The sequence below is a fragment of the Harpia harpyja genome, chromosome 4 (genome assembly GCF_026419915.1).
Source record: "Harpia harpyja isolate bHarHar1 chromosome 4, bHarHar1 primary haplotype, whole genome shotgun sequence".
Lineage (NCBI taxonomy): Eukaryota > Metazoa > Chordata > Aves > Accipitriformes > Accipitridae > Harpia > Harpia harpyja.
The window spans coordinates 77,036,012-77,060,325 of NC_068943.1; the positions used below are offsets into that span (position 1 = coordinate 77,036,012).

At 36.6% G+C, this 24,314-nt stretch overlaps 1 protein-coding gene across 3 annotated transcripts in view; it reads left to right on the forward strand.

Annotated features, from left to right (window-relative positions):
* The window catches only part of PACRG (parkin coregulated), a 266,917-nt gene extending 243,040 nt beyond the window's left edge, over positions 1–23,877 (forward strand). For all 3 annotated transcript variants that reach the window (XM_052784861.1, XM_052784862.1, XM_052784860.1), the window contains one exon: positions 23,150–23,877. In XM_052784861.1, coding sequence (XP_052640821.1) covers positions 23,150–23,310 — 161 coding nt within the window. In that variant the 3' untranslated portion in view covers positions 23,311–23,877. The remainder of the gene's footprint in view (positions 1–23,149) is intronic.
* The last annotated feature ends 437 nt before the right edge of the window (positions 23,878–24,314 follow it).

Consider the following 24,314-nt stretch of genomic DNA (forward strand, 5'->3'; position numbering starts at 1 on the left):
AAGGTTTTAATTAAGTTAACATGGATATTCCAGGTAACACACAAATGTTTCAGAGACCTCACATGAAAAGGGGAAAACATGGGCTAAGTAGCCTTTAATGCTTGTGTTTCTGCTAACCAGGAGACCAGGGTCACAGTTCATCCCAAAGATTCTTGGATAATCAATTAGCCTAAACCCATATCTCCCAGAACATGCATTCATAGAAAGGATCATGTAACTTCACCGTTGCATTATCTATCAAGCCGTGTTTCCTGTGACCTAGTCAGATTACATCCCAGAGCAGTAAGGAATGGGACACGGTGGCATGAGAAGAATGTGGCCCCTCACCTATGTGTGATAGCCCAGCCCAGCCACAATGAACACATGGCTGGCCTGTTTCCAAAATGAACTTAAATAAGCTCCAGCATCTTTGTTTACTTTGCTATTATTCACACCATTTTATTGCATTTTATACCATTCACCATTTCAGACCACCGTGAATGAACATATTTATTTGTATATGGCAGAAAATAAGTGTGCAAAAAGTAACAAGTATGGTCCTGAATGAAGAGGACTATTAAAATCCTGTACATTTAATTTTCAATCTGGCAACATATTTCTGAGGTTTGGATGGTGGATGTTCCAGCACTGTTCTGTTTCTTCTGGTAATGAATTTAGCCACATGCTTATAATAATTTGAAGTAAACATTGCATAATGAACATAAGCACTGGCTTATAGTTAAGCACATAATCAAGTATATTTCCTAAACTAGGATGGATTTAAACACGTTAACTGATTTCCTGAAGTAGGGGCCTACAGTCTAAAAACGAAGTATTTTGATTGCTTTCTGTTTTGACTCCTGGACCTTCATTTGAATTAAAAGATTTAAGTGGGCATGAGTATGTTATCTCTTATTTAGCAAAAAATCATTCTCTTATCATTCCAATTGTCTTCACTAGGAAAATAACAATGACGCATCTTATCGATGCATTGTTTCAGATTTAATTGGTTTAACTGTTGTCTGATGAAAACATTTGCTATCAGACTTACTGCTTAGCTGCATTTTGTTGACTAAAGACTGCAAAAGTTTGTGGAGAGGAATGACCAGTGCTTGCACTGGTAGCCTGTGAACTTTAAGGACTTCAAAATTTTAGTTTACTTTGGATATTTATCCAACACCGAGAGCAACTGAGTCTTTTTAGAACAAGAAATGGCCTGTAATTTTGCAAAGTAGAAAGGAGTTCAAATAAAGCTTCAGATAGAGTAGCAAATTGGGAATGGATAGAAATGTCAACAGAGGAGCCTTTCTGATGCTAAGCTGATAGTTCTGCACTGACTGAAGTCTATGTAATTCTTCCATTATTTCTGGATGAAGTGGCAGACAGGAAGACACCAGGAATGGAAAGATAACTACTTGCAAGTGTACCCCACTGGGAAAACATGGAACTTACGTTGTCCCTGGTAGTTAATGGCTTGTCTTACCTACCTAGTTCTACATTTCTTCAGCCTTTTTGTGGGAAGAAGGCTCAAGCAGTGAAATTTTTTCTCCTAAACTACAAATGGATGTTCCTTGTACAATTCTTCCTGTGGACAGAATTCATTCTGGAAACTGAGTCAGTGTTGTCAGAAACCAATGCATTTGTAATCTGCAATATCAGCCATGAAAATGGTAGCTCCTATCTGCCCACAACCTTAAGTTTATTTGCATAAACCTGGGCTTACTGGTTTCCTGCATGAAATAAACTGAGAGCGAAGTTAGTAGTGGCAGAAGGGCACTGCAAGCAGCAGCAGAAGAGATTTATCTACTGACATCATAATAATCATCTTAATTAGCTGAAATTTAAAGCAGTTCTGTTTAAATGAAATCTGATTTTTTATCCTCTTAAATGTACATAATCTTCACGCTTCCTGAAAACTTCCAGAAGACCTGTCACACAGCTTTTCCTTCCAATTCTCTTTCAACTCATTCATTTTACTGTTATTTGGGGGGAAAGATGGACTGTTTGTCCTTGTTACTTACATTTCTTGTTTCATGTGTGACTTCAGTTCTTGGAAAAATAAAATGCTGTTTACCATGGAAAGGAGATAAACGTAGAAGTATCACGCAACCTTACCTTTCTACATGGATGTTGTAGCTTTCTCATTTTATACAGCTTCTAGAACAGTTCCAGACTATTTGAATACAGCTGCCATTCAGAATTAATCAGAGAAAATGATATGATGATTTTGTATGGTGAAGAAATGGAAAAGAATGACACCAGAAAATACATTTCATTTATACTTTGACTTCGACTTCCAACTCTCGTCTGTTGGGGTGAAAAGCCATTTAGTGAGTCAAGTCAGCATGCTACCTATATTTTTTCTCTTATCTTTGTCTTTGTAACAATTTAAGTCTAAAAGTTACCTGATAATATTGTTGAAACATGCTCTCCCTTCATCCAGAAGCTGATTTAACTTTTTGTACAGGCCACTGATTTCATCATCTGGGTGACTGTAGTTGCAGAATAAGCTTAGATTATCTTTATCTTATGTCTTTTGGAAAACTTCAGGGTTAGTTGAGCAATCTTGCTACTGACTCAATTTCATATGTTTTATTAACCTCCAGAGCTTGCATGGAAAGAGAAAAATACTTTTTTTTTATCTTGGGCTGACTGATTTTACAGAAGATCCTGTGCCTTATTTGGCTTCTTGTTTGAAGGGGTTTTTTTCTGCACCTTGTTTATTTTCATGCTATTGCCAACGATCCTAGCAGCCTGACATATAGGTAAAAGCCTGCTATTAATATTACTAAGGACTTTAAAAGTTAATATGTGTATCAAGATCCATAGCCCAACAAATCAGCTTCTAAATAGAAAAGCCAAAAAATTTTTTAAATGACTGACACCATGTACTGTAGCCATGCCCACTTTTCCTATATGCCAATTACTAGTTTGTCATTCAAAAACATATTTCAAACTATATTTCCAAGGTAGCGTAGCTCACTGAAAAACTTAATGTATGTGCTAGTTGAGATGTAAATGGGAACTTGCTATCATAGCTAGCAAGCCATAAAGTAAATAACCACTGACATATCAAATTATACTGACTATACATCTGAAAGAGAGAAGAAAAGAAACATTATTATGGGGTCCTATTTATAAGTGATGCACTTGAATGCTAGTCAGTATATTTATTAGAAAGAGTCCCAGGTGGATTCAGGGTTTTACTGGGGTCTGTTTTAGAAGTGAGGTAGGCAGCCAGCGTTCATTGATGCTCAGGGCCTTTTATACCTGGGTTTATGTTTGGTTTTCATATTTCTATGTTTGTATTTGGTCAGTTGTTTGGGGCCAACAAAAGATGTATATTTTATTTGTTCAAATCCATATTCTACTCAATCATGGGATTCAGAAAAGTGGAAGTTATGAAAGAATGTGTTAAAAAGATAACATTCATTTTCAAAATGTTGGACGATATGCTATAAAGATGAAATCAGAAGTAGAAGAAGTTATTGAGATGTAATAGTACCAAATCCAAACATTGTGTGGCAGTTAGGCTCTACTTTATGCAACCTATGATCTGCAAATTTAGAAAAAGAAATGAGATTTCATTTCTAGCATGCATGCTAAATTCAATTACATCTAACAAACATGCTGACAGTGTACTTTTCATTTCCTCATTCACAGAGAGACAATGTATTTAACCAGTTTAATTGTTCAACATGAAGCAATGATGGGTACCAAACTAAAAAACCCCAACCATCCAATTCTTCAGGAACATTTAAAATACATGCTGCAGTCAATAACATTTTGGGTACAGTAGAATAACTTTGAATGCTTTTTTCTTGTTTCTTACTTCTAAGAAAATTTTTCTCTGAAAAATAAGACAGATTATTGGTGTATTTTAATAATATATAACTAAGAAATGCTGGTAAAATTACGCAAAAGGATGATCACAATGTATAGCTGGAGTACAAATAGTGATTTTACATTCAAATAGCTACATTTTGTATTTAGATCCAAATTTGTAAACTCCACCAAGGTCAATTTACTAGGTATTTAGCATTACATACATTATACTAATGTTGTTGTTTAAAATGGTAGATAGATACCTTATCTTGGATTCTGTTTGTAGACCTATTGGCACCTCCATTAATTACAGTAGGAGGCATGCTTATATTCATGAAGTGAATTTGACCTGAGATAGTAGGACTAGGAAACACCTCTTCCTTAGTCATTTACTTCATCTTCCTGAACAAAAGCAGATTCATCTTTTTATTATTTATAGACATCCCTAAAGACCACGGTTTTGCCATTTCCTTGTTCACACGGGCTGTGGTGAATCAGGTCTGATGGCAATATTATAAATGAAACAGCTCCAGGGAACTATCTCCAGCACTGAAAGCTCGTAATTTCAAATGGTGGGCTCTGTCCCACACTACTCAATGAGTTCATGATCTAGAGGTCTAAAAAGTTCATTTTTTCCCTCACTCTATTACTCCTATTCTTCTTCCTAAAACCAAACTGAATACTATGTGCTAGCAATTTTAAAATTCAAATAACACTTCTTTCCTGCTAGGTCAATAAGCCTTGAGTGAATATTGGACTTTTAATGCCACTTTATAAATTATTCTTTAGGGTCTATATTATAATTCCAAACATTCCAAGTATATTTTGCAAGGTGCTTTTAAGATAGTAACATGGTTTTTTTGTTGTTGTTTCAGAAAATAATAAATTAATCTATCTTTGGGAAAAACTCTTCCTCTTTTGTAATTAAATAGAATTGGACAGATTTTCAGTTCATATGAGTGCTTTTCACTCCAAAGAAGTTATCTTATGCTAGTTGTAGTTTAACTTTATAAAAAACTAATCTAAAAGTTTCTCCTAATATTTTCAAAGATTCTGTTTGGTTCAAAAGATGGAAACAAAATGTGCGTCGCTCAAGATAACAGCTCTGAGGGACAGATAAGCATGTTGATTACAGACTCTGCTTTTCAACTTACAGTTCTACATCCTTGATGAGCGATCTGTTGATTTGCCAACAGAAGTGCACTAAAATGCAACAGCTCAATACACAGCCATCTTTACTTAATTTCAAGCTTTTTAATTGAATGTCAGTCAATTACACAGTTATAATCCATATCTTATTACAAAGTACTATACACATGCATTTTAAATAGCATATTTTCTTAACTTAAACCATTTTCCTTTTTAGAAACCATTGCAACTAAGCAATCAGTTGTGATTATGGTAACAGCCACAAAATATTTATTACTTAATGTGATTATTTAATTGTAAATTAAAAAAAAAACCCAAACCTCCTATCTTATTTTCCATTAAACCAACATTTCCCAACATTAAATACTTCTCCAAGGTAAAGTAGTTCTCACCTTGTCATATAAATAAGACTTTTTAATGTTACCTATCATAGGATTTGAGTATTTTCCAAAAACTAATTAGACTCACAATAGCTCAGCAATCTCATTTACTCTTAACCTCACCTTTTCCACCTTGATCCATGTCCTATTTTCTTCTTCTTAGCTGCTTTGTATAGTGACTATGAGGATACTAATTTGAAGTGAGTTTTCAGCTTTGTTCTCAAAGCTGAGAAAATTGTGGTCAATCTAATTTCCTCTGACAGGGAATCTGAAATCTTTTGTTCTGTTTATTGAATTAGCCTATATTCTGCTCCCATGAGCTTTGTTTTTCAGATTGATAGATTCATGATTAATACAAAAGAGAGCAACTGAGGATGACAGTCTGCTCACAGAGAAATATACTCTGCAGTACGTGGGAAAAACGTTTCTTACAGGACTTTCACATTTAGGATAGAGACCACATCTTTGACCTGGCAATTTTAAAGGATACTAATAATCAGAGTTTGTTGTACTTATATCAAAGTAATATAAATTTCAGTAATTCATTCAGGCGGTTTTCAATGAAAAAGCCAGGGCCTAATCATAATACAGCAGACTAGGGTACAGCTTTAAAGTCAGTCTTAGATGGAAAAAAGCCTTTTTCAAAATTTTGAAGGATTCAGTCATTCTATGACTGAATGCCAAGTGATCCAAATGGACTGCTTTGATGGTCTAGTTAGCTTGAGAATCCCTCAGTATAAGGTGAGAGGTTGGAAGATGATAGCTTGAGCAAAATTTAACAGAATATTCTCTTCTTCTCACATCATTTTCTGTCTTGATGCAACCGCTCTATCCTAAGAGCTGATTCCTGTGAGACACAGGGAAAGGTGAAAGCTGAGAACGTTACACACATTAGAGATAAATAAACAGCATGATGGAACTACTGACATCAGATATTATGGACTCGCACAGTTATTCCCCAATGAAAATATTCCTGCCAGTATAGGTGCTTGTATTAAGGATGTTTATCAAAAGAATTTTTGAGAAAGTCCTCAGAACAGAAGAATTAAAAGGAAAAAAAATTATGTAGACATTATATGCATTTCTTAGATTTTCCTTGTATTCATGGACTAATTAAGGAATGGGGGGATTATGGTTCTCTTAGAAAATCAAATACAAAATTCTATTGATGTCTTTTACTATTGAATAGGCACTATGAAGCATTAAGGAATTGATGTCCATATTACATTTTTAAACTGCTTTATGTAATATTTGAGATGCATGTACAACATCCCACTATTTGTTTGTAGTAGTCAATTTAAACTATTTCAGGGAACATATGCATTATATATGAAATACTTAAAGTTCCAGCTGAATAAACACTCAAGTTTCCCATCAACTTCAAAGGTCTACAAATAAACTTTGTGCACAATTTAAAATGAAAAATGTATTACATGCATCTGACCTTTTTCATTTAAAATGCTATTCTGCCTTATCTAATATATATATATATATATATTTTGGATCTTTCTGTACTAAATAATTGTAGGTGGAGGGATGAAGAGCTTCATACATAATATTTTTCCACAATATATATTTATGGGCACTCAGACAGGTTTTATTATCAACACTTATTGTACTAAGTTCATGTGTCATGAACCCAGAAGCATTTCAGAATATATGGCTAGTAAAGCTGTTGTGAATGCGCATTAACACTTTTGGAGGAGGGGTGAAATATTATGGTACCTAGATGTTCTAGGGGAGAAATACAGAGTTTAATATCAGGGTATGCATAATTTATTTTTTTTTTTTAGATAAAATCCAATTACATTCTTAGAGCATTATTTTTTAATTATCATGTTTTTATCATCTATAGCTAAAATGTGGTCTTAAGCTGTTAAATGAAAAACTTAGGCTGCTAAATGAAAGCACATTCACTTGCTGCAAGTACTCATTTAGAAACAAACCAGCATGAATTAAAACCATATAAGTAAGAAATCATCTGACATAGGAAACTGTTAAGATGAAGTTCTGGTGGATATTGCTGATGATGCTGAAGTCAAAAGAATTAATTTTTTTCTTTGTTAAAGGAATGTGATTTCCTTCAAAATAAACTGCATGGCGCTAATCCTTCTGAAAGTAGATGGGCAGATTTTAGACATATACTCTCAGAGAAAAGAATGATTGTATTCTGCTTTACATTAATATAAAAACAGTTTCACAACATGAGGAAAAAGTTAATCCACAGTCCTGTTAACACTTCACCCATGAAAATCAAATCATAGCATTTGATCTTGTTCTCACTGAATTCAGTGTATTGAATTTAATAGAAAGACAACCTCATCACAGCTAAGTCCAGCACTGGCCCTGCTGCTCTAATTAGATTTTAGCAATATTAGTTTCTTTTTTCCCTCATCTTTTTACTTCATTTCCCTTGACTGGAGTGCAATTTCACCAAAATGTAGTAGACTAATCACTAACTGGCAGCAGCATATAGACTGAAACTTTAAATTGACAATTGCAACAGTGGAATACCAGAAATTTATAGAAGCATAACTGTTTCTTCTGCTGGGTCTGTGATAATTGTTTTTCTGCTCATTTACATCCAAAAGTAATTAAACTCTACAACAAAACTACGTACTGTAGTGTTGGTGCAAAGTCTGCCGTTTGGAGGTTATGCAGAGTTTCCATGAAAACATCACGGTGGGAACTGTCATTCATTTGCGTTGTCACTTCCTAAAAATTTGCAGAAACATACCCTTGAAAGAATTAGGTCACACAAAATGTGGCCTAAGGGCTTCTTCTTTCTGTTTTCCCCAGTGGAGTTCTGCAGCTGATGCGATAAAACCTGTTCTACATCAATTATTTTTTGAGTTTATGTTTCCTGAAAAATGTATTTGGCTTATGGAAATAAAGCATCTTTATCATTCAGTGGGAAAATTTCCTTGTCTTTCCTTCCAGATCTGGTTTCTTGATACAAATGCAGCGGTGTTACAGTGCACATAAAGGTGTATAATAAATGTTGGCAACTGTAATGATCTTCTGAATCTTCTTCAGATGGTTGTAGTTAAAGCGGTGCATTAAAAATGCATGTTGCAGTAATGTAAGAAAATGATTACAGCAAACTTTGCTTTCCCTGGATATTACAACTTACATATAAATAAATACAACTTCAAAACTGAGAAATTTTCTTTCTCATCATATTTCTTACCAAAGTCTCACAGTGTTTCATGGTCATATGTGCCTTTTCCTGTTAGAGGGGTAATGGATAGCTGCTGTTTTCTTGGACTTTTGGTACTGTGAAAAAAGTTATCAATTTTTTTTTATTGAAAATAAGCTAATTAATCACTGTAGGAGGCAGAGAAAAGCTAACCCCCTCTTTCATTTAGTCTTCTGAAACTCATTGATTTACATGGTGAGGCATGAGTATAGCTGAGAGCAGTATTAGGCCCTTCATTTCTTAATACTTTGTACATGCTTGCCTTGCTTGCTTGCTTGCTTCTTTAGTTAGGAAATGCTTTGATATAAACAAGCACACTTTAGTTCTGATTTTGCAATCACTTACACACTTGCATGACAGTTTCTTGAATCAGACCTATATCTGCTTATGATACCACAAACTGCATTTTATGTAGCATGAGATTCACGTTATTGAGAAATTTTGCATGAATTTTGTTGAATTCCATTTTCTGAAGCTTCTAATACACATACATAAGTATTTTCTCTTCTGTATTTCCCTTTTCTCCTCATTTTTTTTTTTCAGAGTTTTTTGGGGTTGTTTATTTTTATTAATATCTTGCTTAAGTTTACAGTGTTACAGATTATGCTAACATCTAATTTATGTTTGTTCACCTTGCTTTATGGTCATGGCAGTTTTTCTTGAACATTTGGAAGGACGTCTTGTGAGTACAACACGGAAGGATCATCTTTATGTAATTTCTATAGATTGTGCAGTACAGTAATATCTTTAACTGTTATTGCAATATAAATAAATAAAAAGACAAGGAATAAGCTTGTATCACTTTTAGATCAGTTATTGCATCTGTATAAACATAAACAGCCATAAATAAATGAAGATAGATGCAGAATAACCATCTGTTAGGAAGTTAGTTCAAGTCAAAACACTTAAAACTTGGCACTGTAGATGTATTCATGTAAATCTGTATTTAGGCATTTAAGTATCTAGCCTCATGTACAGATGTTCTGACTCACTGCAGCCTTCATTTGGGAACTGGTAAGGGCTCAGGATTAGCCTACTCAGGTAGCTGCCAAAAATTGGATTCAGGTGCTAAACTTTGGGTCTCTCCGAAAACGTTGGCACAAGTTCATAGTCTAACAAAAGGTCTGTCTTACAGCTTCTTCCTTGCCAAATCATAAGCATAGAGGTCAAAAGAGCCTCTCTCCATCAGTAACTAATTTGATAATTAGGTGAAATCTCCCTGATCATGAAAGTTGTAGATTTGAAACCACAAAGGCTGACCAATGTTGGACTTCTTTCGTGCTTCCCGGGAGGCTGCTCCACCACTATGTTTTCTTACAATAACAACAAAGGCAGTCACCACTGCCCTTGCTCATATTTTTTGCCTGCTGACCTAAGAATACAAGACTTATGCGGTCACAAGGTTATTCTGTTCTGCACGTCTTCCCCCCACCCCCCACCCCGCCTCGACTCCTATAACTTTTAAACTCATTGTCCAAATTCAATCAAAGTGGAAAAGTGGCAGAGTTTCTGGAAAAATAAGCATCTGGGCAGAGGGGACAGATCCAAATATATGTCCGTGGTGAGACACTTGCTGGTAGGGTATACAACACATACAAGGTGTCAGAACAGGCCTTAGCTTATACTATCATTTAGCTGGTAGAACTTGTGGGAAACTTCATTTATTATCATAAAGATGTGTAGCACAAACCCAACACACATCCGTGGTATCATTACTGTCTTGTGGCACAAGTTGCTTATAAAGAAAGCACTTGATCTCACCCAGAAGGAATGGCAATAGGTATCTACCCTCAGGAAAACTTCTGGGCTGTAGCTCCAGGGTGGATGCAAACATTTGAGTCTCAGAGATATGCAAGATTTTAGACACTGTTCTGCTCCCTGTTTCCCGCTGGCTCACTCTGTGAGACTCGCTGGTCAGCCTTTCACTCACTTGGACACTGTTCTCAGGAAAGGCACTCCTGCTTTATGCCATGAGGTGAGTCTAGTGCAGCCCTACCGATTCTCCTGCAGAGCCCACGGGACAAATATTGTGTTGCAATTCCTAACTTAGTCTGAAATTTCCATTCTGATTGTAAGAGGTTTATGCCGTGATGTTGTCTCCTGCCCTGTGTCTCTAATTCTGCCTGGCTGTTTTCACAGTTGTCTTCCATGGATGTGTGAAGTCAAGTCAGTCTATTACCTGAAAACTCTGAGTGCTATTATTGTTTCTCTCCTATAAAATCAAGTTCTTATCTTATTGTACTATTTCCCCTACAGAGCTAGAATCATAACCCCTGTTTAAGCGTATCTGAGCTGCTAGATATGGACGTATTACAATGGTGAGGATATATAAATAAACTGATACTAGCCTGACTTCTTCCATGACTTCTGAGGATTCAGTGACAGTGGTTGTAATCTCTGCCAACTATCAGCAGTTTCAGGAGTTGTTGAGGCAGATGGCTGAGGCACTAGATCTGATAACAAGCATGCCTAAAATGACTTATTGACTCTTCAGCATTTTTTTTAATTTAAAGAGAGCGGAAAGTGTATGCCTCTCTAAAACGAGGATATTACCAAACCAGCAAGGCATCTCCGGATGATGCTATTTTTTATCCATACAATTAAAACGAAGGAAGACAATAGAAGAGGAGAGGTCTCAAGCACTGGGAGGCTGTTGGTACCTCTCCTCTGATGGACTAGTAACAGCTTCAGTTCACCTTCTCCATCTTAAAAAGTCAATACTTAAGCTGATAGCACACATTCCTGTAGGAGCCCTATATTTACACTAATAAGTTTGACATTCCCTTCTAATCATTTCCCAAAGTAAACTTTTAAGTAGGTGAGATTCTTACTCAGAACTGTAAAGCAAAGATATTGGATCCTAGCTACAGACGTGCAGATAAGCCTATCTACCTTTTCACCTTGTTTTGCTACAAAATGATAGTGGAAACTCAACAGGCTCAGATCTAACATGTCAATTGGCATCCAGTGTGATACTTTAAATTACACTATGGAATAACTATGCTAATCCATAATGTATATATTCATATCAATTAGAACTCTTATGGAGCATACTTAAGAAAATTGATTGGCCAAATGAATGTCCTTGGCTTTTGTTCCTCCACTTTCAGCCTTTGTTTTTCTTTGTCTTCTACTCCTCCCATGTCCACATTCTTGTCCCTGGGACAAGAATTGCCTATTTTACTTATCAGTCCAGCGCCCAATAAACTTTGGCTGTGCTAGGACAAGTAATTCAAGAAGACCTTTCCAGATATCACTATTCAGGAATGAAATTTCTTGGTGACTCATGAAGAATTTTGCTTACATTAATTTGTGGAGACTAGTATATGTTATTCTTTTCCCTTAAAATAACATCTCATAGCTTCCTTCAGAAGTCATCATTCTGCACTAGCTGCTGTTGCCCAAAAATGCTCAGTAATATTTTTCTGAAGCAGAGTTTTCTCTTACTCTTGAGGTGGTGCTTCCACAGGTACCAATTCAGCACTGCAGCTGCAGAGCTGGATCGGAGACCTGTAAACTTAGTGCAGCCATTAGCTTTAAACGATGTAGGAGGTGAAGCAGCCATCTGCGGCCTGCTGGAGACAGGTGATAAAGGAATTTTGGGAGGTGTTACTTCTCCGTTTCCTCTGGAGGCTGACCCTATCACTGAGCAATAAGCATTCCAGGAAAACTGGAAGAGAATATTACTCTTGAAATATGTCCCACTTACATATTAGTCATGCTGTCTTCCAAGTTATCTTTTCAATGTGTCCCAAATTTATCTAAAAAAAACCCTCATGACTTTCCTTCATAGGAATAGCCATTTCATTGTTATTAATGTAAAGCTAGTTGTAATGTGTGCATGTTCTCTCAGATCATCCAAGTGTGAGAAAGCATATTTAAGTTGCCAGGGAAGAATTTTCTTGACAGCTTTCTACTTTAGTTCTTCACTATAACACACGAAAATGCAAACTTACACATATTCAAACACATTGTGCTCTGCCATGCTACTTAACTGTTTTCTTTGGCTGTTAGTTAGAAACCCCTAGGTGAGCCAGAGTTGACCAAGAGCATTCAGCCATATCACTTACTTCTTCTCTTGCCTCTTCCTCCCTGTCCTGACATGCGTGTGTGCGTGTGTATAAGCTATTTTCCTTCTGAAGCAGAACAGTTGTAGGCTTGTCAGGCACCAGGGCTGGAAGGGCTGTAAGATGAGTGAATGATGAAGAAAAAATTAAGATTGCAGTTACAAAATGTAGCATGCTTTAGCGTCACGTTGGAGAACGTAAGTGGTCATATTTGCTTTATAATGCCAGGACTGCCTGGAGAATAACAAATTACAAAATTGCTGATCCTATGCCTTAAGGCTCTGGCACTGCAATGTGTCAGGCCAGCAAACACTCAAATGACCACTGCAAGGGAGATGAACTTACTGTAACTAGTACACTGCCATCAGCCTAGAGATACATGATATTTGCAGCAGTTTAGGACAAGCAAATACAAATTCACCTGAGAAGCAAAGATTCTTTTTCAAGCTTTATTGTTGTTCAGGTTCACTGCTTTTTGTAATGAGGTGAAAGGATGTTAAGAAAAGTATTACAAACTGAACTAGAAGCGCTGCATTGTTAGCAGTTGGATGTTTTCTACGTGAAGGCACCCGCACAAGTATCATAAAGGTATTACCAGTGTTAGCTGGGGTCCAATTTATCCTGCTGAGCATGTCATGTATCCTGTTTGGACACAGAAAAGCCATTTTTACTTCTACGCATAGTCCCAGAATAGAAAAGTTTAAAGGTCTTTTTCAGTAAATGTGTAAAAACAAGTATGGCCTTAAGAGATCATGCCCTTATGGATGATTGCAATTCTGCAGGTGTAAGCAGTATAAGAAATAGCAGCATTTTTTTTCCTATACTCATACATGCCAAGAGTAAAATTGTATCATCATGGACATTGTAAATCAGAAAAATATGCTCTTAATTCTTTCTCCTATAGCTAGGACCTATGATTGCGTTTTATTTTTTCAGAAAAATACCATCTGGAATGGGAAAAAAGATTCTGCACTAACAGTTTTTACTGGAACAACACAATTTTCTTAAAATAATGAACAAAATTAAAAAAGCATAATAGAAGAAATGTATTTTTATATATTAAAATAATTTTCTCTTAAAATTTTGTAATATATATGAAAAATAGTTTTATCTCAAAAAACTGCTAACCATTTCCCATCCTATTGTTTTTACACACACCTGTTGTGTGCAATTACTTCTTTGTTACGAACAATTGTATTTAGGCATCACTAAAATGCTTGTGTTTTAATAACTTAACACTGCAATCCCTTTGTGAAAAAGTTAGGAGTACATTTTAAAAAACACAGTCTAGAGTCTGTGATACCTATAGTGGCATAGTAAATAATGATTTTATATTGGATAGTAAAGGAAGTAATCTTATAAAAGTTGCATAAGTGGCAAAACAAGAGGTTTTGATGTGTATTGCAAGAGTGTGTCAGTCTGCTCAATCTCAGTAACTGGTCTTAGTACTGGGTCAGGTTACTGCAAAAAACATGTGTAAATATCTTTTGTCTTTGTACATACCCACTGATGACATCAATAGCATTTTTTACTGTTACCTGCCATTGCACTAAAGTTTCTTTCTGGTTTTTTTTCAAATTCAGCCAAGTGGTTCTTCTCAGACAAATGAAAATAGCAGACAATTTAGGAGCTCACGGTATCAGCATGCTCCACTATTTGAGTCCCTACAGTCTTGATGGCAAGCTAGACAAATAAGCAGTCGTACCTGAGATGGCTGACTTTTAGTGATCATTGAGATGGGTTATGCAGTTTCACAACACGCCACCAACCAACCTCCCTTTCACTGATTTATCTCAGGAGAAATACATGTTCAGAGAGGTAGATGGTTCCTCAGTTCATTTAATATCAGTAAAAAGTGCTAAAGGGTTCTCTAAAGGAAGATATTTAAATGCCAAGATTTAAAATAACATTTTAGAAATTAGCTTAGGTCATACCAAGATTTGAAGAACCTGGTAAGCTATACTGGAGAGCTCTCATATCCCCATTCTTCAAATCGCTCTTCCTTCTGCTTACTACTTAATAATTTAAAATGACACAAAAAGATGCAAAGATTAAGTGTTTGGGATGACCATCTGCTGTACGTACTTTCTTTTTGTTCACTGCACTCTCATGCTAGTGGTAGTATGTCCCCCCTAAACTGTGTGCCACAGAATACAGGAGTGCTGCCTTTGTGTAGCAACTTACAGCCTCTTCAAGCATCACTTCAAAAGACTGAACTGATACACAAACAGAGTAAGTTTCTATAACGTGAGATATTGGCTTTTTTGCACGTAACTTTATGTCCCAAAGCATTACAGCTTTCCTTAAGAAACTGACTTTGACGTGAGAAGATCTCAGGCCTTCAGCACATTGGGCTGGATGCTCCTGGGCCTCTTGCTTTCTTCATACTTGGGACCCTTTTGAATAACAGGTCAAGCAACAAAAGGTACAGGTGTAATTTAGACAAGAAGAAGGGTGAGTGTTTTCCAGTTAGACTCACTGATGAAATAGTTCTTCTTATTCACTTATCTTTCTTCACACTTAATGCAGGGAAAATGTTGAAAAAGATAAATAAGAGACCGTTCCTAAAGCTTAAAAAAAAAAAAAAGTCAGTCTGCATGTGGTGTACGTGCAGTTTCTATACTACTTTCAAAACTCAGAAGGAAACAGTAATCAGATTACTCAATTTACTTTAAAAAAATATATATTAAAAAAATGTAAAGAGAAACCAGAAGGAGATGTCCTGACCCTTATAGTACAGATATCTGGGAGAGCAGGGTGTTCCTTTCTGTCTGCCTTGAGGATAAAAAAGTACATTCCAGTTTCAGTGCTAGCTGTCCTTTAAACTGCACAAATTCTGTCCTTGTCCCACAGTAATGAAAGAAGTCTTGGCAAATCCACACAGTCATTCATAGCTTTCATCTCCTTGTCCCTTCTCAAATCACTGATAAAACACCCTCAGCTGACTTCAGGTTCTTGCTTATTTTGCTTAATTAGGGAACCAAAAAACTAGAAAACTGGCAACTTCAGGCATATCCAGCAACTTATAGGCATATCTAACAACTTGCTCCCATAATTTTGATGGGAAATTTTTAATATATTGACCTATTTTTTATATGGTTGCATTCCAGTGATAACAAAGGGCTCACCCTTCTGTCACAGTTATGAAAACAGTCACTGAATTCATTTAGTTGTCAGTGAAATTTTTGATGGGCAAGCTATACCAAATAGGGTCCTTAAATGGTAATGATTTTGAACAGAGAATTTAGACGCAACAAATTCCATTAGTACATGACAGATGTACAAACACATCAACAGTTATTAACACAAAGTAATGAATTACTGAGCTTTTTGCTTGTAAAGAGAAACCTAGGGCTTTCCCTCAAAAACATTTTGGTTACATAAATAAAAATCTTCCCAGGGAGGAAGGAGGATGGCTTGTCAAGCATCTTGAGTTTAAGTATGAATGAACTCAATGTTAAAAATTGGCTGTTGCAGGATTACATTTCATACTGAAATCAGTGATCTTTAAAGCATTTTGGGGCTTTCAGATTTGTCACTTTGAATTACTTAAAAAAAAATACATTATGTTTATTCCACATCACAAAAAAATTGGTTTTCCATGGATTTGATTCTTTTTGCATTAATTGTGCTATATTTGCATGAGAAATTAGTGTGACAAGCAAATGTATTTCACATCAGCTATGCAAATTTTGCACAAACATGATTTCCAGCTAAAAAAACAGTATTTACTTTGTACTAGCTTATATACATCCAAAACAATTGGAAGAACATCAGATTCACAAAAGTGGTGCAACTCTTGTTGCACTTTAGGCACGATTTGTGACCTAATGTATTATTTTGCAACAGTAAACAGTGTACCAAGGCCACAGAGATCTCAGACTGGTTTCTGTTCCTGTGTTGAGCATGCTGTTGATCTAAGATTATTTAATATTACTTTGTTTGATATTGATCAGTAGCACAAACATAGGCAAACTTCCAAGTCAAAATTCATTGGAGAAGTTTAAGTACTTATAGAGGAAAAAAATACAATAATATTCTCTTATTTTTTACCTCATTAGTCAAATACGTTTGCTAATATAATTTGTTACAAAATCTGTGATTTCTTTTTCATTTTTGTACTTCTATTTTAAAAAAAAAAAAAAAAAAAGTCTGGGCTTAAAATGGATTACATCTGATGTTGCTAACATTTCCTGGAAATGGAAAACTGTGATAACAGCTGCTGTCTTGGCTCATTTTCAGTTCAGTTTTTTGGTTTGTTGGTTTGGGGTTTTTTTATACTGCAGCAATTTACAAGTAGTTACAGCTATCTCTAGTAGGCTTACATCATTAGCAAAACATCGTAAGTCAGTCAAATGTTTCCTTTCCAATCAGAGCACTTCCTCCACTTATTGAATAGTTGACTTTCTGAATAGTATTTATAGTAACAGCACTTAACATTTTAAAATAAATGCTAATTTATGAAATAACTAAAAGCTAGCTGCATATGGAAGAAAACTATAGAAAGAATCTATATTCTATGCTAAAGCAAAATGCCTTCAATGAGAATTAAGAAAATCTTGGAAGCATCTTATTTAGATAGATAATACCTAGCTGATTTATACCAAAAGTATAAAATGTTTTTTTTTTCTAAGACCTATGATGAGCAGAAATATCTCTACATTAGTATTCTTTTTAAATTCCAAGCATACATGCTTTCTTCTTGGATTGAAACATTCTTCTGCAATCTTTGCAGTACTGTAGTGTTGTAAAGTGATAAACACTCAGCACTAGTGATGAAAAGTAGAAGGAAGAGCCAAGTAAAGCAAGAGACAAGGAACTCTAAGTGTTGATAGTGTCAAAAAACAGGTCTGTGCATATTCAAAGACTTGGCCTCCTTAAAGTATATTAGTATTTTCCACTTTAATGTTTTAAATCGTTTTGAAAGATACATGTTAAATTGTTTTAAATTATGTTTTCATAGTCTCAAGTCAGGGTGTTAATGATATTTTATTAATTTTTCAGCCAAATCTGTGCCTCTTTCTTTGGTATATGATTAAGCTTCCAAAAGCAATGTTATATATGCAGGTTAGAATCTGTTACTATGCCAAAAGTTTGTTTGTTTTGTATCAAAACAGATAATAATTCTCCCTATGAAGTTTGTAACTTCAGCAAATCCTCTTCCACCAAATACGTTTTAATATTTAAGGAGTAGCAGCTCCCTTCATCACATCTGAAACGGCTGGTGAAAAGCTATGCCAGCTCAAGGGGATCTCTGCACCATTTCTCGTTCTGGGATTACTCTGCACTAAGCAACTTCAGGTATTTCACACTGAGCGACCTGACCTATCTTTGAAAACAGAGCTGACTCTGAGCAGGGCATTTGGACCAGAGGGCTCCAGAGGGTCCTTCCAACATAAATTACTCTATGAGCTCCTCTTTCCAATGCTCTTGCTTTGGGACCAGCCTGCATGAGGCCAGTTTGCACTTCTGGGTGCACATAATCTAGACGTGTCCTAAGAAACATGTACAAGTGGTGTTCACGTTGCTCTGAGCCTCCAGGAGTGGAACACAGGGGTTTCTGTCTGGGTTAGCGATGACCAGAAATCGTAACCTCCTGGTAGCTCTTCCTGCACCTGAATGAAACGAATCAGCAACGTCCCTCCATTTCTTAGCAGACAGGAGGATTTTAGAGTCTTAGCCTGTGACTTTTCACAGACTTTCAACTAAATGAACAGGGAGACTGAGCTACCTCACCCTTCCTGGAGCTGACAATTTCAAAGCACAGTTCTGAGTCACAGCGAGAGGAGCGGTGCAAAGGAGCCCTCCTCCCTCCCACCGCACTGACTCATCAGGGGCTTTCGTTTTCCACTCCGGTCAGGAAGCCAACATCTTTTATGACAATTAAACTAATCCTAACAAAGGACTTTTTGAAAAATTAATTAAGCCCTGAACTGTACCTGAGCAGTGAACTTATGCGATGTGAACCCTGACACACATGCGTGTCAATCTAGAGCTGAAATCAGCTTCCATTTATTTCTTGGTACTGATGCTGACTCCTAGAAGGGATAAAGTCCTGAAATTTTCCACAAATTATTTTAATGCTAGTTTGTACTGCTTAACTGTATATTGTTCTGTGACAGGCTTTTCTGTAGAAATACAATTCCATACTGAGAAATATATCTGCACTTTACAATCCCATGAGTGTTGGTTTTTTGAAGTAAAAATCTTATTTAGTTAAGTGGTTAGCATGTTGGATTACTGTAATCATTTTAATTGCTGAAAATACCTATTGGTTTGACTAGGATGAACCGAGCAGCTTAAAAATTATTTTTACCATAGTTAGTTACATTTTACCATAAATAGTACTTTCATCATCTACAGTATAAAGTCAAAAAGCGCGATTTGTGACTGATCCCTTCCATGACTTAGAGCAAGTCACTCTACCTTTCAGTATCTCTCTTTCTCAAGATTCAAAAAGGGAGGAATGATGCCTGTCATTCCAAGTAGCTTTATCGATTTGTGTACAAAAAAAAATCCCATTATACAACAGCTCTCCGTTTTTAACTAGTAGTAGTTAAAAAATTTCTGCCAGGACCCACGTGTTCCAAGACAACCAGTTGAGATATATGTGTGTATATATGCTCTCAAAAGTTCATCAGTGAAAAATAAAAGAATGGCCTTTGAGTTACAATTTGATTGAAAACATTGCTTAAGCTGGGGACATAGGGCTTCCTTCACAGTCTCTTCAGAAATCTCTTCTAAGTACTACTCTGTCCTCCAACACTAAGCATTCCTCAGATGTTTAACATTTGGGGAAACTTCAATATCCCAAGATCTATGACAGCCCTACAACAACAGGTGTATGAAAACGCTAGTTTTAATTTGTGCTTTCCATGAAGCAGAACCTTGGGAACAGCCACCACGAGGAGCGAGCTCTGTTATCTGTGAGATACTCACAGAGAGGTACTTTGACATATTTGGGGGATTAAAAAACCCTCTATCTGAGTCTCGGCCTGCCTTGAAGTGAAATCTAATAAACTGAAAGAATGTCTTGGACACTTTCAGATGCTAACAAATGTCCAGAGATAAGAATAGATCTGACTAGGCTTTAAGGGTTGGTTTACCTTTCTTGTCCACTCCCAGACTTCAAAACTGCCCTATCGAACTCTTAATGCACTGAGAGAAACTTGCTTGTCCTTCTGTAATGCAATACAATTTTATATTTGTAGTGTTACCCTATTGAAATTTTAAAACGAAATGAGATGGAATACAAGTAACACTAGAATTTCTTTAATATCCTGAGTCATGAATAGAAGCATGTCTAGACTCAAATACAAACCATGTTTTAAAGCAAAATTCAAATCCTCCGCTGGTCCCTGCCAAACGCTGAGTTCAGTCCCTGAGGGTCTGAGCAGGGTTTCCTCGGCTACAGCAGCTGGCATCGGCAGCGCTGACGGCAGGGCAGGGAGTGCCACTCCTGGGCTGGGCGATTTCATCAGCTAGCACAGGTCTTGACAGGTGCAAAGCCTTTTGCTTCACTTTTAAGGACCATAAAGCCCTCGGTGTGTGATTTAGGAGACTGGGAACTAACTTTTTGATCCACAAAAGTAAATGAGATCTTTTCCTGATTGTAATCCTCTAGAACTGTTAGTATTGCTTCAATGCGTTTCTTCTAAACACAGAAATAACATTTGCTCTGAAAAGAGTTCTTGATGCATGCTGAATTTGCCAGACATTTCACTTTGAGACAAAGATATGACAAACGTGCTTCCTAGCATTTTCATGCTGATTTATTCTCCCTCACAAAGGACAACTTCATAAAGAGCTTGAATCAGATCCATGTTCACACTTTACATATGCAACATTTTTGTGGCTGACAAAGTTGGCTTCACATGCAAACTGCAAATAGAGTCAAACCAGAGAAGGGCATGCTGAGACCGCTATACTTCAGTAGCTATTTTTTCCAACTAATCATTATTATTATTATGACTAGATATTTACCCTTAGGTGCATTGGGCAGATCTTTCTGACTCATCCATTTAGTGGATGTTGTCCTGTTGGGTTAATGATTATCCTTTTTGTCTCAAAGATTTGTTAATTCCTATAACTGCATAGGATAGCTATTTTAGTACTTAACCAGGTGACCTCGATGCTGACATAACCCTTCTGGTATTGTTGGTTGTAGCTTGTGTCATGGCATTAATGTGAATTATGGCTATCTTGAGGATACAAACCTCCACATAGCACAGATGGTCTGTAGGAAAAAAAATTGTAATGACAGCCTGCACATCACACAGTCAGTCTTCCCTTGCAGACTATTTCCTTTATCATTGCCTCATTCTCTTAGGCACCTTTTAATCAAGCATCTAAGGCATCATTTATTGTACGGACTATGTTCCATAATGAAGACTGTAACATGGGATTCTGGAAAATACCTCTGTTACCAACATTATCATGGTGTCTTGTTGGCCTCCTCCAAACTTGCTTAGCAATGTATCACCATTACTTCCAGAGAGCTGATTTTTTTACTACTTCTTTGAAAGAACGATGAAAGCTGTGTAAGCTCATTAGCAGAGCATGTGTGTAGGCTTAAAATTACAGATAATAGACAAATGGTTGGAAAGTCAGTAATTCCTTTACATATTTGCCAAGACTTAGGTCAAGGTTCAGGGTTTCCTTTGCTCAAACCAGTGAAATCAGAAATACCTCCAGGTGTTCTGGGGAGTGCCGGCAGTGCACATGCAACACAGGTGATGAGGCACAGTTGATCGCAGTTGTTTTCTGCAAGAACAAACCATGTTTAGTCTAAACTGCACTCAACCATGATGTGCTTTTCTTTTTGCATTAGTATTTTGTATAAGCTAGTGCTTTTATTTAATAGCTCTTGGTGTTTTCTATGCACTCTCATAATCTGTTATTTCTAACATTACAGTAAACTAATTGTAGTAAATTTTGATGTCACAGCCCTGGCCTCTCATGTCAGTGAAATGCATAGTTAATATATAGGAAAGTAGTTGTGTGCTTAAGAGTAATCATCACAAAAAATAACTGCCTTTCCACTCAGAAGCCCAGTCCTTGTATGTCACATCAGTATTTGTGTAACCATTTTACAAAAAGCAAAGTGACACAGATGAGTGTAAGGAGTTTGAAAGACTGATACACACATAATTAACTTGGAATGCAATCAGATATTTTACAGGAAAATTCAGCAAAAGGATGATTTTTACCCGTGTTCATCAGCTCTTTCTTCATGAGCATGGTTCTTCAGTTTTTACTGGTAACAAAGTCACAAAATTTAAATCCAGGTCCTTGGGCTTAGATCCAGGAGAGGATGTGAGGATGGGTGCAGCTGTACATCTACACCCCATCGGCCCGGGGATGTGGACGCACCATCAGGAGCAAAATCTACCCTCGCCCTTGCGTGCACTGTGTTCCTCACACGAAAGGCAGGCTCTACCTGAGAAGTTGGTTGCATTGTCTTGACAAATGTGTCCTTTGCTGGCCAGTTGAGAGTGTCAATATGCAAGCAGTGTTATTTGAGATGTTAAAGGTATGACATGGGCACATTGCCACCACTGCCTGGAGTGAGACCATGGACTGATTGCGTGTGAACTACCCCACAGTAGCGTGACAGCCGCTCCACCCGGCCACTACACCACACCTGATCTGAGTACGTTATGCTCCTACCAAATTATTTTTGATATATGTCTTGGAATATACCTATATTAAGATAGTTTTCAGAATACTGTTTTAATACAAGATATTTTTCTCCTTTAAAATCTCTCAGCATCATTGCAGGTGAAGTTATTTCTTATTCTTGTCGGTTTTGTTGTCACCGTTGTTCACACCGATTTTTTTTAAAGAATTATGCTGTGTGTGTATGAATGTGTGTCACCCTTGCTAATCCATGTTAGAGAAAGCAGCAGTAAATGTTACTGCATCTGGGGGCTGCCATAATTTGCCCTGTTGACACTGACTTAATTTTACACATTTTTCAGGGATCAGAAATGGAGTGAGTGCTGTGTTATACTCCAAGTATCTCTTTTAGGCCACATGACATCCCCTCTGTCAGAAACAACATAAGTGTGTGAATATGATGTCTAACACGGAACAATTCCAAAGCAATACCTATTTAATATTTCAAATCATAACAAGTCTAGCTTAAGTCACATTTTGTAGATAAGCTTTTATGCATCTGGCAGTAGAATTTTGTCCTAAATAAGCAATATTAGAAATAAAGAAGTAATGGTCTTAAGAGATTAACTGTGTAAGAGAGTCCATCTTCATTTTATAAAAGGCTGTGTTTTCTTTATTAGGATTTTCACTTAGGTACTGCAGTAATGCGTACATAAACAAATTTTGAAGGCATATGAATTGGAGCCTCAGCAGAGCCTTAAAGAGATACCAAAACCATCGTGTTTTCAAATTCAGCTCTGTTTCATGTCACAGAGCAAAGTTCCTAATAGAGGCACAGTGACTGACCAGCAACTGCAATTTCCTCTATCATTATTTCAAAGCATAACAGTAAATTTCATATAATTCTTGTTTTTTCCTGTTTTATTAACCAGTTAATTCAGGCGATGGGATAGACTACAGCCAGCAGAAGCGTGAAAATATTGGAGATCTGATTCAAGAGACACTGGAAGCCTTTGAACGCTGCGGTGGAGAAACTGCTTATATAAATATTAAATACATGATCCCTACTTATCAGTCGTGCATATTAAACTGAGTTGTATCAAATGGAACGATTCCACTTGTGTTCTAAAAAAGCTGTATCTGACTCTGTATGGCATCTTGTTAGTCATGCTTTTTTTCTCTACAGCTGCTAAAATAGTGGCTTCTGGGGCATTAGAGTATTAGCACTATTGTGAACAAGGCTTTCCAATACATAAATAGTGCCTGTTCCTTTGATTACAATGGTGTACTGTGCTTGTTTGTTCCCTGAAAGAATCGCTCCTTTATAACAGAGCTGACTAGAGCAGGAATCAGAGTTAAATCTTCACTTGTATAGACAATAAAACTATAATTTTCATACGCAATTCAGCAATTGCTGTTCTGTGTCCGCTTGCCCTGAGGGTGATGTCAGAGGCTGTAACAAGAAGAGTTTATGCTGACTGCTTAATAGGTGTTTGTCATGGAAGAGAAACACCAGTTCAGCAGTGCCTCTCTAGCAGCTGTGCCGAATAATGTGCAGTGACATACAATAAAACTGTTGAATGTATATACCAATTACAGTGGGAAAATTTATATGGTCCATTACAAAGCACTGTCATTAAATTAATTCATGTTTCTTACACACTCCTGATCTCGGCTTCCAGGTGTTTACCTTTCTGTGGAACTTGGGTTCCTCTTGGCAAACATCAGGCACAACCACAGTTTCGAAGAAAAGCCCAGAAAAAACTTCAATAAATCAGATGGAAGATACAGCGTGCATAATATATCAGTCCCTAACAACACTGTTAATCGGGGTAAACACAGAATATACACATGTAATTTTAAAGGGTGCTGGGTATTTTTTGTAACTGCAAGGTTGCTATTGCTTTCCTGTTATTACTATGGTATATATGTGTACAAACAATGTAACTATTGTTACAGGAATCCCTTACAATTTCCTACTCAGTTGGTTTCTCCCTGCATACCCACAGCACAGAATTGATGTAATCATGGATTTAAGCAAGGCTACTGAGATTGACTTTATTGCTTTTTAAGCATTTCTGTGGAATAAACCCACAA